Here is a 15896-nt window from a genome sequence, read left to right as displayed (position 1 = left end):
AGTTCAGCTTTGGAGCACTTCCCAGTTGTGAGGCAGCCACATAGACACAAGTCTTGCTGTACCTGGATGCTTTCAGGACAGGAACCAGGTGTTAACATCTCTTCATCTCTCTCCAGAGAGCTGAGCACATAACTTTAGTAGCTAAGTTCTTAGTATGTGCTAGGCAGAGTTTTAAATGGATGACAAGCTTATGTAAATTTAATTCTCACAACAATACTACAAGGACGCTATGCTATTGTCTCCATTTTACAGATGAGGAAACTGAGGCACAGAAGCAATGAGTAACTTACCCTTAGTCACAGAGCTAGCAATGGATGAAGCTGAATTGAATGCAAAGCCTGGCAGTCAGATCTTACCCGCACTCTGCCCAGTGGGCTCGTCACTTCTGATTGTGGTTCCAGCAAAGAGCATGAATGAAGAACTAAAAAGATCAAAGATAAGGATTATATGACAGTATTGTGCACATTTAATTTACCCAAAATCTCTGAGGTATTGCACAGATAGAGGTTAATTTTTCAACTATTTAAAATGATTCCTTTTGGCCCTGGCTGATGTGGCTCAGTGGATTGAGTGCCAGCCTGTGGACCAAAAGGTCGCTGGTTTGATTGCCGGTCAGGGCACATGCCTGGGTTGTGTTCTGGGTCCCCAGTTGGGGGCATGAAAGAGGCAACCAACAGATGTTTCTCTCCTTCTCTTTTTCCCTCCCTCTAAAAATAAATTAAAAAAATAAAAAAATATGTTCCCCCCTGGCTGGCATAGCTCAGTGGATTGAGCTCAGGCTGCAAACCAAAGTGTCACAGGTTTGATTCCCAGTCAGGGTACATGCCTGGGTTGCAGGCCATGACCCCCAGCAACCACACATTGATGTTTCTCTCTCTTTCTCTATCTCACTCCCTTCCCTCTCTAAAAATAAATAAATAAAATCTTTATAAAAATATTTTCCCCCTCTCTAAAATTAAATAAATAAAATCTTTTTTTTAAAAAACGCCCTGGCTGGTGTGGCTTAGTGTATTGAGTGTTGGCCTGAGAATCAAAGAGTTGTTGGTTCAGTCCCCAGAGCACATCCCTGGGTTTCCGGCCAGATGAGAGGCACCCACACATTGATGTTTATCTCCCTCTCTTTCTCCCTCCCTTCCCTTCTAAAAGTAAATAAATAAAATATTTAAAATTATTCCTTTTGGTTTTCTTTTCCCAGGCTATTGTTTGCCTTCTGTAAGGGTGAGATTTTATTTAAGCATTCAGGAGTTTAAATTTTTTTTTCTTTTAAGAAGTAAGAACTTTGAAAATTACTTAAAATGAAACATCTCTAAAATCAACCAGGTATTTTCCTGCCGGATGAAATAATTCATGGATCATAACTCAATGCTTTCTCAATGACTAGGGCCACACTGTGAATAACAGATACTAAGCTGTAGTCTGAGCCTGTGGCGTCCTGGCGCCTTCAGCATCTGCAGGATTTATGAGCATCTCCCATGTACCAGGAAACATACCCGGCACTTTCAAGTGCGGCTCCTGAATTGAGTATCTAGACCTAAGATTTGTTTTGCCTTTAAAAAAACCAAAAACAATAAAAAACACTTTGTTTCTATTTCTAGAAACTTCTTTGGTCTCACCAGATACTGCAAAGCAGTGACTGATCACTTCTTGCTGTCAGTCTGCCGTTCTCCAGGCAGCTGCCCTGCTTCTGGTTGACTGTGGTTGACCAGCTGTGGGGGAGATTTGGGTACCAGACTTGCTGGTGTTGCGGCCTCCCTAGGGTTGCCAGGGGGACTGAAATGCTTGGAAGGAGAAACATTTTGGGTTTCCTCTGACTATAGGTTCCCTTGACTATATGACTCTATGTTGTTCTGAGAGGGAGGGCCCTCGCCACCTCTCTCCTTGGTTTTCTTGGCCTGTGTAGAGCGGGGACGATTTCTGACAGCCTAGTGGCACTGTCTTCCTTCAGTGACTGCTCTGCAAAGGCCAGGTGTCAGTCATGCCTCAGAGTAGCTGATGGCTGAGGGGAAGTCATGTGGTTAGCTCTGAGTGACCTATCATGGTCCCTTGGTACGTGCCAAGTGAGTTAATATTTTAGTGGTTTGGGAAGCTAGGGCTCTGATGTGCTGAGATTTATTGAGAAACCCAGTCAAGTTACAAGGCTCAAAATGATCGGACCCCTCATGCTCAGTTTCCCTTTAAAACATCAAGCTCTTACCGGGTGAGCCATAAAGAAAGCATTTTAAAAGTCATCTCCAAAGTCAGTACACATAAATAAATGTCAATGATGCAGGCTCTAGGGTTGGAATTAATTCAGGCCTCCAGGTTCATGCCCCAGGGCTCAGTGAAAAATAAATTTTAAAAAAGCCTTAACAAGGTCATTGGTTTTCGTCATGAATCAGAAAACTTGGCAGAGTCTATTCCTGAGTTGCTGGACTGACGATGAATCCCAGCTGTTTGCTCCTTGGCCCGGCTTTCCTTGCGTGCAAGCTGGTATTCACCCTGGGGTCACTTTTCCTACTTCTAGTTCCTTAGTGGTCAGCTACACCAGCGTGGGGTCCCCACCCTGGTTCTAAATGGGTGCATCTAGAAAAGTCTTTCCCTCCTCAGCTTGGCTGCCGGGAGGCTCCGGGAATGGAAGTGAGGAGGAATGCCCCTCTACGCACCAGCCTTGCCAGAGGCAGGGATTTACCTTTGAAATTTACTCTTCCCCCAAGAGTTTCTAACCAGTCAATCACTTAGCATTAACTTCTCTGTAGAGTCAAGGAAAACATTTAGCTTGAAATCAGGGGGCCAAGATTCCAAACCCTGCTTGCCACCTCCTGGTTAGTCTTGGGCTAGTTACTTTACCTGAATCTACCTTGCCTCATCTATAAAAAGACCAGGTCATGCTTTCTATATGAGGGGGCTTTCGTTGCAAGTGGGGGAAACTTCCTCTGTCCAATTTAAAGGAAAAGATAATTTATGTGAAGGCTATAAATTGGGTTACAGATCCCAAGTTGCGGCCCGGAGGAAAAAGGCAGGGTCCAGGACAGCTTTAAGGACGCGTGTCTCTGGAGCACTGGTATCCTCGCCTCGTGTGCGCCCCCTGGAGGAAACCGGTATTTCGACCGTGTTTTCCGTCTGGAGGCTCTGCGCTCAGGAGTCAGAAGCCCAGGGTAAAAAGTATTGGTGGAGCCGAGCCTGTGTCTCAAACCGCTGCCGGGTGCAGGAGAGGAAAGGAAATCAGGGCTCTGACCAGGAAAAGAGGGGTGGGGGGGCGAATGTCTAACAACCAAAAGTCTATCGCAGATACTCCCTAACTGCAAATTACACAGGCGTTTTAACAGGATGGCAATCAGATTTTGTATGTATTCCTCGTGACTATATTTTGGGTCCAAACCATAACCCACGAGAGAGTTCATTGACTTTGATTTTCTGGTCAAGGAGACCTTGACCAATGCATTTTCCAAATTGTGGGGTAAAGAATGAAAACGGCAGTTTCTTGAGAAGACTCTATCTTGGGGCTCGTTTCCTTCTCACATTCTAGTTTTAATCTCCAGTTTTTACAGGTCAGCATCTGCAGTCTCTCTTTCTAGTGGTTAGATTGGCAATAATATATTGAAAATAGCCTTGATACTGAAAGAAGGGGAAAATATTGCTATTTAAAGTAGGGACCATCCAAACAAAATCTATTTCTTTCTTTTAGGGAAATCAGAGACAAAGCAGAGATTCAGTTTGGAGACAATGGAACAACAATATCTGCTGTCAGCAACAAGACCTATGTTTTCGTGCGAGACCAGTCTGTTGGGGACGCCAGAACAGACCTGATCAGAACAGTGAACATCCCTGCGGTGGTCAGTGCGCATTTTATGTGCCGTTACTGTGGGATTTAGAAGAAAGGGAAAAGCTGACTTAATGTTGTTGTGGCTTTACATTTATGACTAAGTTATGTTGGATGTATAAAAAGAAAAATATATTTTTCCCTTTCCTTCTTTAAAGGTTATTTTACAGGTATTTCTGAGGTCTTTCAAACAAGGTCTTTTCAAATGGTGATAAATGCTAATTTTAAGATTATTTTTTCACAATATCTTACCGTGTGCTCAGGATCAGCACTTGTGCAAATAAATGTATCTAGGATTTTTGAATAGCTAACAGTTTTAAAAATATTTATTTGCCCCTTGTTTTAGTTCAGAAACTGTAGCAATAGAATTTACATACCATTTCTTAATTTAGATTTCTACTTTATATTTTTAATTCTCAAAATATATGTTGACTGTCTCCATTCCAAATAATAAAAACTGGGCTGTTGATTATAGATGGTATAGAGTGATTCCACTGGGCTCTGATTATAATGGCAATTCCATCTAATAAGAACACACTTAGGAACTTTCCTGTTCACCTACACCAGCCCCCTCTGAGGCCCCCATTCTAAGTCCTAGTTCACCCCTCCATTTGCAGCTGGACACTCATGGTGGGTCCGGGACATAGAGACTTTAGATCCCAGATCTGGCCCTGGCCTACTCCCTAGTGGTGCAGGGTTTGTGAGGGCCCCAGCTGCTGGCCTTGATCAGGAGGGATTTGGGCGCCAGCTTCTGGCCAAAGAGGCCAATGTAATTACAAGAGCTTTTTCCCTTCCTTCCTGCTTTGGGGGGCTAACGGGGCAAGTTGAGGATACTAAGCTCACAGTTAAAAATGTAATACTGAGAAAGGATAGTAACGGAGGAGCTTTATTCTTGTACATGCAGCCAGAGAGGAGCTCGCTGGCCATTTTTTCAGCTACTTAATCTCAACATTTAAGTTTGCAGCTCCTTTGGCCAAAGGCTCAGTGGGAGAGTGGGGTGGGTACACTGCCATCTGAACTTGCCTATGCTTTTTCCAGACTGCCATGGAATGGGCCCACCAGGGCTTCACCCAGATGCTCATCCGGGCGCTGTTAAAGGCGTACCAGCAGAACTTCTTTGTGACGCACACAGTCCACGACTTGCTCTGGGGCTACAAAGATGAGCTCCTGGCCCTCATCCACCCGTTCAAACCCGACATCTCGCCCTCTTTTGGCTTGTACTATGGGGTAAGTGGGTTTTGTCCTTCAGAGCCTCTTTGTTCATCTCAGGGGGCACCTGAGCCAGATTCATGTTCACTTTGGCTTTCTTCTATGAGAAGACCAAAACTGCCTGGAATTCTAGGTGTCTTGTACAGGATGTGGAAAATAAGTGTTTTGGCGTGTAGGGTGGGGGAGGGGACTTCTCCCTCAATAGGCTGCCAGCACTGACTGGGAATGAGTGTAGCTGTGAAAACGCATAGTGTGGCTATGCCATTAATTAGCACTGATCTTTCAAAGTATCACACATTTCAGTCAGTGTTCAGTGCCAAGTCTCGTTTTGATGATTTGAGGACCACTCTGTCTCTACAAGGCCCCATTAGCGTAAAGGCCTGTACCATCACTCAGTTAAATTAGTGCCTTCAGTGGATTTCCCACATCCAGGGGAAAAAAACATGAGACTTACTAGAATCAGAGAGCCTAGACTGACTTTTTACTTCTTCATTTAATAATATTAATAAATGAAGGTTCAGAGACTTTTTTGAGCCTCAGTTTCATGGTTTCTAATGTGAGACTAGAAGTACCTGCACTTCAAAGCCTGTTTTGAAGAGGCTAAGTAAGAAATCCATTAAAATGATTTTCAAACTATGAGTGAGTTGCAATACACATTTCAGGGACCATTATTCTTTTTCCCCTGTATGACTGGCTGAAAAACTGACCATGAATTAATGTGAATGACTGGTATGTGTTTTCATCTTGGAGTCAAGTAAGTTCTCTGTAGTGTTGTTGGGGGGTGGGGTGGCGAATGGCAATGTTTTTGTTCAGTTTTTCATCTGCTTTGGCCAAATACTCTTTAGCCAGTAGCACAGCAGCTCACTCAGGGAGCAGGACAGGCTGTGAGGGTTGAGCATCGTGAGTGGTACCCACTGTTCTGCACCCACCCAATCCCAGCCTCAAATATTTCCTTAGTCCTAGTGGGTTCTGCCAGGCTTCCCCTGGGGTACACTAATCCTGTGTGCCTGTCCCACCAGCTCAGCCTTAGTGAACACCGTCAAACACTTTTCCTTCAGAGACTTAAATGACAAAACAACCAAACAGTGGGGAGGACAGGGTGTTAGAATGAATAGGGTGAGGTGAATTCACAGAGCTCTTGAGAAAAGGGGAACTGGTTAAGTGTCAGATACTCTTATTTGCTTGTTTCGAGGCCAATCAGCATATCTGTACCTGCTGATTTTAGGGTACCTCTGTTCTCCTTGATATAAGAGAGTTCAAGACCCTCCCACAGAGTGTGGGTTCTCTGATGTGTAAGATTCTAGTTGTTGGAAAGTGTCTTTGAGAAGTCAGCCAATGTAGCCAATTCTTCCCAGAGGATGGATGTTGTTTCTGTTTCGCCCACCGGTGTGAATGTTGTAGTGACATCCTGAGAACATTTCCTGGCCTCCTGCAGCAATGTGTCCTCTGCAGCAACTCACAACCCCACAGCAGTAACACAAAACCTGTTTATCACTGCTGGCCCTCAAGAAACAGAAGTGCTCTCAAGAGACGGAGAAGCATCACATCCAGTGTCTGATTCTAGGGCAGATAACAGCTAGGGAGAACCCTTTTTGAGTTACTCTGAAACATTTAATTCTTAGCCACATCTGAGTGAAGGGAAGACTTCAAGAAGCAACACACATGCAACATGCATTTTTAAAATTGGCCATTCAGCATTTTTTCATGTGGGGCATTTGAATTTTCAACCAAGTTGTTATGTTCACATCACTGCTCTTAGAGAAGAGTCCTATCTCATGACCCTTGTGTATGTGGACCATGTCGATATATTGATGTAGTTGGCAAAACAATGTTAAGTGACAAAAAGAAGAACCCAAATAATTTGACAAAAAGCATGAAAAGAGAATTCACCAAGGGTGTTGTGTTTTTTTAAGGTATAGCTGAGTGATATGAAATAGTTCAACCTCAGTGAACACAGAAACACAAAAAGACACAAGAAACAGTTTTTTTGTTTCGCCAGTTAGCAAAGTTTCACAAAAGTCATCTGGGAAATGTAAACTGATTTGTGCTGCTATTTCCACCACTTTCCAGCTGGGTGACCTTGAGCAACTTGATATGTATCAAAAGGTTTAAAAATGTTCATTTCTTCTATCTAGTAATTTCACTTCTAGTGGTCTGTGTAGGAAACAAAAGTACCAGAAAGGTTTTTAGGAATAAAGCTATTCATACAACATTATTTATAGTAGCAAAACCCCCTCAAAACTAAATACCCAATAATAAGAGAATGGTTAAGTAAATTATTTTCATGTAATATCATGGAGTCATTAAATTAGACCTATGAAGAACTTCTCTGTTTCATGCTTAAGTAAAAAAATTGTGTGTGTATATATATATATATATAAAAAATTGTTTACATGTATAAAATTGTGTGTATATATATATATATCTGTACCTATAACTTACATGTTACATGTAAATATATCTTAGTTCTAAAACACATTTTAAAATGTACAGTTTAGTGGTTTTTAGTATGTTCACAAGGTTTTGCAACCACCACCACTTTCTAATTATAGAGCATTTTCACCATCCTCCCCCCAAAACCACATACCCATGTGTAGTCACTTCTGTCCCTTCCTACCAGCCCCTGGCAACCACTTTCTGTCATTAGGGATTTGCCTATGAATCTATACATTTTTAAAAAAGATTTCATTTACTTATTTTTAGAGAGAGGGGAGGGGAGGCAGAAAGAGAAGGAGAGAAACATCACTGTGTGGTTGCTTCTCTCCCACTCCCTACTGGGGACCTGGCCTGCAACCCAGGCATATGCCCTGACTGGGAATTGAACTGGCGACCTTTAGGTTCGCAGGCCACCACTGAGTCCACTGAGCCATACCAGTCAGGGCTATAGATTTTTTTCCAATAAGTTCAAAGGAAGGTATCTTTTTTGGTTTCCTTTTTTGCTTTTGTAAAGACAAATAAGGTTGTGTTTTTTGGGAGGGGATGGGACAACTGTAATAGCATAAACAATAAAACATTTTTTAAAAAAGCAAAGCACAAAAAAAAGAAAAAATCTAAAGCTTATAAACATTTTATTTGTTCCCAAATAACATAAAGACTTTATCAAATGTAAATTCTATTCACACTTTCCTGAATTCTGTTATAATAGTGTGGTATTTCAATATTAAATTTTATGTTTGACCCGTCTAAAAGAACAAAAGGTTGGGTTTTTTGTTCGAAACAAAGCGTAAGGAAACCCCCTCCCGCGCAGCCAGTCTCCTGCCCCTGTGGGGTGCTGGACGGGTTGGTCCTGGGCAGAAGAGGCCAGCCTGGCCTGGGCCACAAGACGAGAGGAGAGAAGCCAGGCCCCCTCTGTGTGGGAGCTTCCCCAGTGCCACAGAGGAAGGACATTTGGGACTATAGTGGGCTTTGTCAGGCAAAAAATAAACTTAAAAAACAACACAAATGCACACTCTACAAATGGGGGCCAAAAGGCACCACCCCTGAGCAGGAACCATTTTTGGCAGTTGGACATTCATATAAATGGAATCATACACTATATAATCTTTGCTCTGTTTTCTTTTATTTAGTATAAAGTTTACAAGGTCCATCTGTATTATAGCATGTATTAGCACTTCCTTTTTATGGCCAAGTAATATTCCATTGCATGGATATACCACCCTTTGTTCATCCATTCAGCAGTTGATAGATATTTAGGTTGCTTTTTCTTTTTGGCTCATATGAATAATGCTGCTGTGAACATTTGTGTATAGACTTTTGTATGAGCTTTAGATATGTACCTTGGAATGGAAATCTCTTGGGTAGACACACTGGAGTGGGATTTTCAGGTCACATGGTAATTCTGTGTTTGGCAGTTCTCACTGTGTTCTGGCTTAGTCCCAGGTAGCAGTTAGGCCCAACTAGGACAGATTCACGAAGATTAAATCTGTCAGTTACTGTATAAGTTAGGGTTCTCCAGAGAAACAGAATCAATGGGAGATATGTGCCTATATCTCTATCTATCTGTTGTCCAAGAGATTTGTATTAAGGAATTGGCTTAGGCGGCGGAGGGGGCTGGTGCATGGCAAGTCTGAAATCCCAGGACCAACCGGCAGGCTGGAAACGCAGGCAGGACTTCTGTGTTGCAGTTTGGAGAATTCCTTTTTCCTGCAGGAAACCTCCGATTTTCTTTTTAAGCCTTCAGCTGATTGAATGAGTACACCCATATTATCCATAGTAATCTCTTTTACTTAAAATCAACTGATTGGACGTGTTAATCACATCTACGAAATGCAGCAAAACCCAGACTGGTGTTTACCCAAGCAACTGGCACCATAGTCCTTCCAAGTTGACACATAAAATTAACCATCACGTTATTTTAAATGTTTGAATTCACTTTTTTTTTTTCAGAGAAATGGGAGTAATGATGGAGACTATGTTTTTCTAACTGGAGAAGACAATTACCTTAACTTCTCGAAGATTGTGGAATGGAATGGAAAAACGTAAGTCTCATCACTCCTCAGTGTAATTCCATGTCAATTTTCATTTAAACCTAAAGTCCACTTACATGTTACTTCAAAAAACTTTTTATCATTGTCATTTTTGGGTAAAACAATCTATAAATATGTAAAATATACTTAGAATTCCTATTTTATAATCAAAGTTGGGATAACGCACTTAGTGAAGTGAGTGTTAATGGTCTGTGGGTGTGTCACGGCTGGCTGTGAACTTGCCGCCAGTGAAAAGTCTCGCTCTCCCACTCGGAGGTCGTTGCAGGCGGTGCGGCTGCTGCACCGGTCCCTTCTGAAGCCACTGCTTGCTTTGAGGGAAGGAGGAGGTTCTCTTTTTAATTTAATTTGGTGATTGTGGATTGTTTGTGTTCTTTTTTTTAAAAGATAAACTACATTTGAGTTCAGGATAATAGTATTTCAAAAATGTTTTGTGTTTTATTATTTATAATGTAAACACATTACTTCCAATAAGGCAGCTGAGTCAGCTTTCAATAAAGCTACCTATGAAACAAGATACTTTTTTAAAGTTAGAGAGATTAGAAACCTTGGGGAGAAAACGGGGATCATTCTTCAGGTACAGAAGTGGGTGGAGTTCTGTTCTTGAACATTAAATTTACTTCTAAGCTTACCAGGAAACGGGCCAAAGACTGGTGTGGAATATAGGGGAACTCTATGTTATCTTCACAATCTTTCTGTAAATATCCTATTATCTTTAAATAAAACATTTATTTAACTTTTAAAAAGCATGTATATAAGCATATTTGTAAGCACGCACACACAAATATAAGATCCCTGAATGAATATATAACCAACTGGCAACGGTGTTACTTCTTGAGGGGGAACTAGATGCCTGGGGTACTGGGCTGGAAGAGAAAATTTACCCGTAAATAGTATGTAGCTGGATATTTTTTTAAACCCATGCAATTATTTTTTTTCAGTCTTTCAATAGGAATTTAATTCTTTAATATATGTGTTAAAATTTCTGATACATTTATGGTATAATGATATATTATTTAATATATTTAGACTTCTTTTTTTCTGGTTTATATCTATTCTATCTTAGTTTTTATGATTTATATGTAATAATATTATTCTAAAAAAATCTAAGACTATCTATTGTCTCTGTTCTCCTTCCAATAATTTTATTCATTTTTAAAGTATATTTTATTGGTTATGCTATTACTCTTGTCCCCTTTTTCTCCCCTTTATTCTCCTCTGCCCTGCACCCCCTCTCACTAGCATCCCCCACTCCCTTAGTTCATGTTCATGGGTCATACATACGAATTTTTTGGCTTCTCCATTTCCTATGAATAGTATAGGAAATGGAGAAGCCATTTCCTATGTCTATTTTATGTCTACCAATTATGCTTCTTGTTCCCTGTACCTTTCTCCTCCATTCTTCCCCCACCTCCTTCCTGCTGATAACTCTCCATGTGATCTCCATTTCTGTGATTCTGTTCCTATTCTAGTTGTTTGCTTATTTGGTTTTTGTTTTTTAGGTTCAGTTGTTGATAGTTGTGAGTTTCTTGTCATTTTGCTGTTAATAGTTTTTTCTTAGATAACTCCCTTTAACATTTCATATAATAAGAGCTTGGTGATGATGAACTCCTTTAACTTTACCTTCTCTGGGAAGCACTTTATCTGCCCTTCCATTCTAAATGATAGCTTTGCCGGATAGAATAATGTGGAGTTATTTTGCTGGAACTGAACCAGCAACCTTTTGGTTCTCAGGCCGTCACTTAATCCTCTGAACCATACCAGCCAGGGCTCTTTCCTTTTAATTTTTAAAATAATTTATCATTCATTTCTAAGGATGTTATTGTTTCATTCTTTCATTTATCTCTTTGAGACACTAAACATATTTATTTAAGATAATTGCCAAATTGTTTGATTATTTTAATTTCTTCTAAAGTATATTCATCTTTTCATTGTTAATTTTGTTACCTATCTCTTAGTGTAAGTTTCTTTCATTTAAAAATATGTTGATTTGCAGAATTAGCTTAGTTGGGAAGCCCACTAGCTCAACTGTGCTTTTAGTGAGTATGAAATCGCTTCAGTATGAAGCTTTCTTGATACCCAAGAGAAGACCCTGTTAATTTTGGAACAGGGAGCTGTTCCAAGGGGAGACAGAATTAACACTCTGTCGTGAATATTGAAGAGATGCACATATCTCTCTAGAACTTGTCCGTCAGGCAGTTATTAATGCTGAAGTGGGTAATTATTGTAAGTAAATGGATATTTCTAAATTTCTGTGTAGGGCACACTTTTTCAAGGTAGGATAAAGGGATTTTTTACTATTGCCTGTATCAGAGGGGTCAGGAGCCTACTTTTCCCCATCTTAATTGAACCTCTAACTAATATCTCCCTTCTGTCTGCAAATGAATGAGATTCTGTGGGTAGACAGCTCCTAGTTAAGTCTTGAAAAGTCCTGACCATTTGAAAAAAATCTAAAATTTTATCCTCTCGACTCTTTCTTGTTCTTATCAATTACAGGTCCCTTGACTGGTGGGCAACAGACAAATGCAACATGATTAATGGAACGGATGGCGACACTTTTCACCCGCTCATCACCAAGGATGAGACCCTGTATGTCTTTCCATCTGACTTTTGCAGGTGAGAACTCTAAAAATATCTCTGACTGCAGGACCACCAAAAGTGTGAGGAATACATGTGGCTTCACTAATTAGACTGGATATTCACACTGAATCAGTGATAAATGATGGTGGTGTGTTGAGAGACAATGGAGGGCAGTGGTTTACCACATGGACTCCAAAGCCTGACTGCATTGGTTGGAATACCGGCTCTACTACCGTATTTTGCTGTGTATAATGTGCTCCCATGTGTAATGTGCGCCCACGTTTCTGGACCAAACTTTCAGGGAAAAAAATCTTTCATTTTAATTTTTTAATCCAATTATTTATTTATTTATATTTAGAAACAAAGCCAATTCTCATATTCCAGGGTATTATTTTGCATACAGATATCATTATTGCTTTCTAGAGTTATATTTTTAATGCATAAGCATAAATGAAAGAATTAAAAACATTTATATAGATACAGAACTAGTACGACCCATGTATATGTGCATCCTTATTTTTCCCTCGAAAATCTGGGCAAAAAAACATGTGCATTATACATGGCAAAATACGGTGCATACAGCTGTGTGATGTTGGGAAAGTTATTTAACCACTCATTTTCTTCATTTGTAAAATAAAGGTAAACATAGTTTCCTACCTTGAGAGTTGTTCTGAGGACAAATGCATGACTGTTAGTGAAATATTTAGCTCAGGGCCTGTCACACAGTAAATAAAATTAAGTGTTGGCTGGTAGTTAGTATGATGTGCTTCCCCAAGCGTGAAATTTGACCTGGCCTTTTTCCAGTGAACAGGTAGTGTCCACACAGAAGATAAGTACTGTTGCCCATAATTTAGAGTTTATAGGCATTTGCTCAGCTATAACCTTGCCATTGATCAGGTCTAGCCTCACTCGCCCTGTAATCTCTCCCTCTTTACTGCCCGCTCCTTCTACAAACGAACATGATTGTGTCTTTGTGGGAAGGAGGCAGCCTGCTCTACACGCTGGTTCCCACCTCCCCATCGTCCACTGCGCCTTTTCCCTCCCGTCCCCCTTGAGCTGCTTGAATGAGTAGCTGACTCTTGCAGCCTGCACATCCTCTCCTATTCACTCTTTCAAGGCTTTCTATGAAACTGCAAAATCAGAAATGATCTGGCCTTATTTGACACTGTGGATTTAATATTCTCAAGAATTGCTGTTCTTTGGGTGTTTCATGTCTCACATAATTGCACCACTTACCCAGTCAGCCCTGCCAGAGACATTGGTGACACCGTAAATGTCCCTCCTCTCTTGCATTTATGTGCTCACCGAGTACTATCTGTTTCTCCTCAGAACCTCTTGCATTCCTCCTCACCCTCCATGCCCGCTATCTGTGCCATGGTTTAGACAGTGATTTTCAACCTTTTTTCATCACATGGCACACTTTAACTACTAAAATTCTGCAGCACACCAAAAAATATGTTTTTTGCTGATCTGATAAAACATAGGTATAATTTTGATTCATTCACACCAGACGGCTACTGTCGTGTTGGCTGTTGTCATTTTATTTGGCAGTCTAAGGAGAAGAGGCCAGTATCCCTCACTGAATAGTCAGGTGCTACATGTTTTAAACATTCTTGTGGCACAGCAGTTGAAAACAGCTGGTTTAGACCCTTTAAACTCTCCTACAGAATAGCACAGTCACCTTCTAGCTGGCTGCTCCATTCAGTGAATATTTGTGGAAGGACTGCAGGACTGAAAATGCACTGGAGTGCAGTGAGTGAAACAAGGGGACCTAGAAGGGCAGTGGGAGGTTTCTTTGAAAAGGTGTGGCACAGGGGAAACACATTCTCGTCTGGTACACACACTTTGAAGAGCCACTTGGCGACGTTCAGTAAGGCCAAAGACATGCTGACTCCAAGATTCTGAGCTTCTGGCCCAGAGTGCTGGCCTGAAGAACTCTTGCACATGCGTGCAAGGAGACGGAGACAGAAAAGTTCATTGCAACACTGTAGTAGTGAAAAATTGGAAACAATCTAAGTGCTTATAAAAATAAAAATATGAATAAACTCTAATATATATATATATATATGATAGAATACCATATAGGATTTTAAATGTAATAACCAGAGCTATGTACATTAATGTAAAAAATCTTAAAAGTGTAGTGTTGAATGAAGAAGCAAATTATAGAAAGAGAATGTGGTATGCTGTACATAATATGTTAAACTAGCCAACAGTGCCACATACTGTTTGTGAACATGTGCACATGTAAAATATGAAGACCTGCATGGGAATAATAAACCGCCGGTTCATGACGGTGGTTTCTTCTGGGGCCACAGAGAAGGAGTAGAACCAGGAGTGTTATACGGAGAGCTACAGTCATATCTATGTTTTTTATTTATCTGATTAATATTTGTTATAAGAGGTATTTATTATAATATTTTCTCTATTTTTCTTTTTAAAGATTTCATTTATTTATTTTTAGAGAGGGAAGGGAGGGAGACAGAGAGAGAGAGAGAGAGAGAGAGAGAAAGAGATCGATATCAATGTGCGGTTGCTGGGGGTTCTGGCCTGCAACCCAGGAATGTACCCTGGCTGGGAATCGAACCTGGGACACTTTGGTTCCCAGCCCACACTCAGTCCACTGAGCTACACCAGCCAGGGCTTCTATTTTTCTTTTTGCCTAAAACATTTCATTTAAAAAATGCTATAGGGGTGGGATGTGAGTGGAAGGCCATCTCCATGTTATTCACAACCTTGCCAAAGAGGGATCTCACCTCCGGTTCAAAGATGCAGAAGTGAGGCCAGAGCGTCCTTCCTCTCAGCCCTCGGGCTGAAGGATAGGTTAGGACCAGGTGCTAACCTATCTGCTCCAGGTTTTCCCCAGCCATCCAAAAGTAGACCATTCCTATGAGACCTTCTATAAGCTGATTTGGTATAAAGCACAGAAGGACCTATTAATCTATATGGAAAATTTTTTGAGCACTCCAAGACATAAAAAATAACCCACTAAATCATATCAAATATGTCCAGTTTTAAACTAAGCATAACCCCCTTGCCAGCTCTCTTAGGCATTTCTGATACCTTAAGACACATCTGGCTAACAGATGCACGAAATGAGTTGCGATGAAGCACAGATGCTCTCAGACACAGTTCAAAGCTCTGGGGCTTGATGCTGAGCTGCCGAGTGCAGCTCCAGGGAAGGAGCTAGGTGGGGCCACTCCTACTGCCCAGAGTGCTTGCTGCCTCTGTAATGTATGCCTTGTTGCAACACAAACACTATTTTCGCTTCTCACCTTTTCCCATGAGAGCAAAAATTCACTTCAGATTTCTTTGGGTTAGCAAAAACAGGTGCTAATGTAGGCATTTAGTAGAAGGGTTATTGGGGGAGACCCTGGATGGGGGGGCTTCCCCACATCATCAGTTCTTGCCTCACAAGAGAAGAATTCAAGTGAGAGACAGCATGTAGATTGAAAATGAAATAGCAAGTTTATTTATACACTTGAGCAGAAAGGCTACAAGTGAACACTCAGCCAGTCTGAGCACCCGGACTATTTGGGGTTCAGGGGTTATATACTTTAGCTAGCTTCTAGGTACCCCTCCTTCTCACCTTTCTAGACTTTGGGATCAATATCCAGTTACAAAGGCCTTCCTTCTCTGCTAGTAAAGGCTTTCTGTCTTAGTGAAATTGCTACAGAGGCTCCCTTTCCCAGCACACAGTCTCAGGGGCTCCCCTGCTCCTGTGCTTCCTTTACCTGTGATGTTGGAACCCCCAGCAATCTTATCCAACCAGGCTCAGGACTGCTGAGTTAGTGGGTGAGACGTGTCTCCCTCCCCCTTCCTGC

At 41.2% G+C, this 15896-nt stretch overlaps 1 protein-coding gene across 1 annotated transcript in view; it reads left to right on the top strand.

The window, feature by feature from the left end:
• SCARB2 (scavenger receptor class B member 2) overlaps nt 1–15896 on the top strand; it is a 61191-nt gene that overhangs the window by 28327 nt on the left and 16968 nt on the right. The window contains exons 3-6 of the mRNA XM_028507185.2: nt 3665–3812; nt 4838–5026; nt 9395–9486; nt 11989–12108. Of these exons, the coding sequence (XP_028362986.1) occupies nt 3665–3812; nt 4838–5026; nt 9395–9486; nt 11989–12108 (549 nt within the window). The remainder of the gene's footprint in view (nt 1–3664; nt 3813–4837; nt 5027–9394; nt 9487–11988; nt 12109–15896) is intronic.

The sequence above is a fragment of the Phyllostomus discolor genome, chromosome 1 (assembly GCF_004126475.2).
Source record: "Phyllostomus discolor isolate MPI-MPIP mPhyDis1 chromosome 1, mPhyDis1.pri.v3, whole genome shotgun sequence".
NCBI lineage: Eukaryota > Metazoa > Chordata > Mammalia > Chiroptera > Phyllostomidae > Phyllostomus > Phyllostomus discolor.
This window is presented reverse-complemented; position numbering and strand designations above follow the sequence as displayed.